The sequence below is a fragment of the Dendrobium catenatum genome, unplaced genomic scaffold, assembly GCF_001605985.2.
Source record: "Dendrobium catenatum unplaced genomic scaffold, ASM160598v2 original_scaffold_212575, whole genome shotgun sequence".
NCBI classification, from domain to species: Eukaryota; Viridiplantae; Streptophyta; class Magnoliopsida; order Asparagales; family Orchidaceae; genus Dendrobium; species Dendrobium catenatum.
In genome coordinates this window covers 107-4,918 of record NW_021530985.1, presented here as the reverse complement: position 1 = coordinate 4,918, position 4,812 = coordinate 107, and the positions used below count along the sequence as shown (strand labels likewise).

At 33.1% G+C, this 4,812-nt stretch overlaps 1 protein-coding gene across 1 annotated transcript; it reads right to left on the bottom strand.

The window, feature by feature from the left end:
• Positions 1 to 2,479: 2,479 nt before the first annotated feature.
• LOC110101483 lies at positions 2,480 to 3,046 on the bottom strand. The gene has a single exon (XM_020829399.2). It carries the CDS (start codon positions 3,044 to 3,046, stop codon positions 2,480 to 2,482), a length of 567 nt encoding a protein of 188 aa, XP_020685058.1.
• Positions 3,047 to 4,812: the final 1,766 nt, after the last annotated feature.

Below are 4,812 nucleotides of genomic sequence, written 5' to 3'. Positions count from 1 at the left end.
GTTTTAAGTTAATATCTTTTTTCTTTAGTCATGGATAAGGTTGCAAATGAATCGAGCCGAGCCGAGTTTGTGAGTGTTCATGTTTGAGTTTGTTTAGTATTAGCTTGTTCAATTTCGGTTCATGTTTGATTCGAGCTTTATTATTTTTGTTCATATTTGGTTCGTTTCGGAAACGACGATACAACGAATCGTATCGTGTGTACCGGCGCCTTTGTTCTGACGGAAACTACCGGCGTAATTACCGGCGTACAGTCCGCCGGTACTTACCGGCGTATACTTTTCGTCACAAGCGAGTTCGTGGGTTTCCTACATGCACTTTGCGGCGTTATATCCGCCGGTAATGGCCAGCGCATAATGCGACGCTAATTACCGGCGGATGTGGCGCCGGAATTAGGACGTTTTTCAACGTCGAAAACGACCCATTTTTTCTCCGGTAGTTCGTCGTAACATGCGCCGGAGAAATTTCCGACGCAATATTCGCGCCGGAAATAAATTATCGACGCGGCCAAAACCGGCGTATGAATTTCCGCAGAAAAGTGCGACGGAAACTTATGGTTCCATCGGAATATCTATGTTTTCCGGCGGATTTCGTCCGCCTGTAATAAGAGGTTTTCCTATAGTGTTAGATCAACCCACCAACTTGAAATCTACATGCATTTGACCCATCAACACAAAATATAAATATATATATCTCAGGTCAAGTACACTTCAACATTCAAATGAACCACTAAAATAAATATAAATGGGTTAGCAGATTGGGTTGGGTTAAATGGGTTGTCGGCTTGTTGGGTTTGGGTTTAGGATTTTATCCATTTATTAATTGGGTAATGTTCAGGTTGGATGGGTTCAAAGAGGTCAATTTTGGGGTTCAGGCCCAAACCTGGTCCAAAAACTCATTTTGACACCCATATGATCCATCATGTTGATAAATATTATTTAGGCTAACTCTTTTCCTTAATTTGAGAAGGTGGGAGTATTGGAATATAAAGTTCAATCTCTACTGCTTGTAACTAAGAGTTTTGGAGAAGTTTTGAAAAGTGATGATAATGGTTAGATAATATTGGTCGGATAGGGCGGTAGCAGTTGAACTTTGACAATCAAATGATAGTGGCCAAATGATAGTGTATGTGTGATGGAAATCGAGTTATGATAGTGTTGGTAATAGAGTCCATTTATACTTTTGGAGAGTAGCATTTTAATAAATCTAGTTAAAATCTCAAAACACTTGATCAGATGACCAATGTTAATTCATTAGAGTCTAGGCCCTTCTTTCAGCATTTAAATATTTTAAAACCTTAGAATTTAGTGATTTTATGCTCATTAGATTCTTCTTGTCGAGATGCCTTTTTTGATTGTAAGCATGTAAGATTTGAAAAATGTTTGGTATTTCAATGAATGTTACAAATTTTCTGATCATGCTTCAAGTATTTGATTTGAGCTCAGTTGAAGTCAAACCATTTTTTTTGTTATTGGATTCATCTTGTTGAGACGTTTTGTTCAATCATAAGTTTGCTTAAAGAGTTTGAATGATATTGAATTAAGTTCTAAAAAACTTCCAATAAAGAAATTGCATAAAAATTCGTGATAATGTTTCAAAAATATTCAAACATAAGGTCACGCTATTGATCGTAATCTATAGTATGTGAATTATATGTTGATTAAATTTCATTTATTTTCATGATTATTTAACATCAATCAAACAAATGAAAAATGAAAGGATAATCCACAAAAATTGTAAGCTTTTCTTCTTAAATTGATGTATGTTGTCAATTTTAATGGTGATAATAATACTAAAATCTAAATGAGAGGCCAATATTGTTCTCCTCCGAGAGGAGAAAAGTATCTCCTTAAACATTATTTATTTTGTTATGTAGCTAATCAATTTGGCTTATGTACTCATAAAATTAGTTAAACTATGGTTAATACAAAGCCAAACATGAGCTGTTCATGCAAATCAAATATCTTTGCCACTCCAACTTACTAATTTATCACACAAGTCCCATTAACTAAAGCAAATTTTACTGAAAGAAAATGATTTTAATCTTAGACTTCATTTGTGACAGCTTTCTTATTGTTTTCCGAAGCTATTATTTAGTACAAAAATTTTTTGAATTAGAAATTTTTGTTCTAAAAAGTTGCTTCATAAAACAGTAAGAAAGCTGTCAGAAACAAAGCCTTAATCAAACTCTCTAAATATAAGCATTAATAGTGTTTTATTACCTGAAATAGTCAGGATCTGTTGGAGAAGAGAGAATGATGTACAGAACAACAGTTACTGAGTTCAAAATTTGATACAACTACAATATAAGAAAATATGAATTTCATTCCAAAGATTATAGCAAAACACATTAGAGAGTCACAAAAAAGAAATTTATGGAGTTCTAAATTGAAAGAAAATGGATTCAAGTAAGAAAAAAATAATAGCCAAAAAACAATCAAACTCTTATATTCTTAAGAAAATCAAAAGGAAAACAAAACTTCAATCTTCTTGCCCTGCCATTACCATCCTACTAAGAGGACTTGGTCCAATCTTCTTCCTCCTAAGAGAATTCTTTCTCCTCACAAACTCCATCTGATTTCTCCTCCTAATCTGCATCGTTGCCTCTTCCACAACAAACCTTCTCATCAACACATCTTCTGTAAGTGACTTCCCTCTGAAAACTCTCCGGCCTTCGACCGAAGTTCTACTGCTTTGAATCCTATAAATTTGTTCATCAAAAGACCTTGATCTTGCCAAATTACTGGTGCTTCTTCGCGGAGGCACGCTGGCCCAGAAGACCTCATTGTGTGCAGAAATAGGAGAACAAAGACAAACTCGAGTGAAGGAAAATGCCCATTTCAAGGAGCTGCACTTCCTTAGCTTTCTCTTGCATGAATTATCCATTCCTTCAGTACTTTTTGCTGCAGGTTTCCAAATGTTTATGGCCTCCAGTGCTCTCTGATACCAAGGCTTCCTGTGATGAGAAACTATCAGATAAGTATTAGAAATATTGCTTGCTTGAAGATAAAGAACTTGCCTTGTTTGTCCATTTTTGGTGTCTTGCATTAATAGTGAGTTAAAAAACATGGAAGTGGTACAGAGAAGAGAAGAGGTGGAGAGCAACAGTGTAATGAATGACCTCAACAGTTTCAGAAATATGTTTAGAACAGATAGAATGGCAAATTAAGTGGTCCTTTAATTTTCTCTACTTTTATTCTTCTCACTCTTCTCTTCTTTTTTGTTGTGACTTGCTTTTGCTTTGGTAGGGTTCATTGCAATGAGAAGGGAAGGAGGTAAGAATAAGTCTTGTCGTTTGGGATAGTTTTTGTATAATTTAGTTTTTCAGACAGTAATTAGTCTTTTTTTTTGCGTTATTTTCTTGTTGTTTTTCCAAAGTTTTTGTGATGAGAACAACTTTTTTATCACCAAATCGATTAATGTGAAATAATTGTAAGAAAGCTGTTATCAGACTTTTCGAAAGAAGAAAAGCTTATAATATCAACAACAACCATAAATAATTCTATTTTTGTCATCATAGTTCTACTAAGATTTGGTTTGTGACGGCTTTTTTACTGCTTCATAAAGCAGTTTTTTAAATTTTTGTATGAAAAAGCTGCTTTACGAAGCATTAAAAAAGTCGTCCCAAACGAAATCCAGCTGCTTGTTAAAATCGTTATCAAACTTTTGCGATGAAATCATATCAGGTTATAAAATTTTGTTTCTCATCACAAATTTTTTCCGAAAAACAACAAAAAATTATAGCCAAACAAGGATGGCTGAAAAGTGAAACAGTGAAAGTTAAATTGCCTGCTTATCCTTTAGCTGGAAATGACAGGAAGGGCTTTTTCCACCAATGTAAAAAACATAACAGACCCCATATGAATTATTTATAACAACACCAATGAGTCTAGCCTGTCAACATAAAATCCAACAATAAAGAAAGACACAAAATGACTAACGGCACACTGATGCCTATGATTATTTGAAGAAAATTTGAAAAGAAAGTTGTTGGTGTGAGCATTTTTATATGTTAATTTGGCCATCATTTATACAACATGCATGATAGATGATAAGGATGGCATCATGATTTTTTTTTGTTGGAGATGAAGAGTTGTGTGATGGTATATCCTCATACGAATTGTATCAAGATAGGTTTGAAAATCATTGGATTTGTTTTGAGATTAATGCAATACGAAGTCTTCAAATGTGGCACTAATCTCATAGCAAATTCGATGATTTTCAAACTTATCATGATACAATTTATGTCAAAACATCCTGACAGGATTTTCTTACCTTGGAGTAGTTGGGTAAATATTATAATCGTTAAGGATTGTACGCTTTTGGGCAATAAAAAACTCCAAAATTCTTACATATTGAAAGAAAAATATCCAAAAGGCTTATGATAAGAGAGAGGCAGGAAATCCTGGGGATTTGTTAGTTAAAGTAGAATGATTCATGGGGTAGAAACTTTATCAAACTAAAAAAAAAAAAAACAATTTTTTTTTTTGATGTGTTTGAACTTTTATATTGATTTCAAACTTCATCAATCTTATTAAAACATCAATAAAAATAAGATTTAATGCTTCATTTGAGAAATCTTTCTTAGCTGATTAAATTGTACTAAAATGCTGCTTTTGAAAACAGTAAAAAAGCCATCCCTTAAATTTGCATATTGCACCTTGTAATTTTAGTAACTATGTGTCTTATATTTCTATGCTTTTATTTAAATGATATGAAATTATGTGATTTTAATTTACAGATAAATTCAAAAATAATAAAAATATTTGCTATTTAATGTTTGACAAAATATACAAATATTTATATCTTTTTTC

Excerpts from the sequence above, each read along its gene's own strand:
- LOC110101483 (XM_020829399.2), bottom strand. The coding sequence starts at position 3,046 with ATGCAAGACACCAAAAATGGACAAACAAGGCAAGTTCTTTATCTTCAA.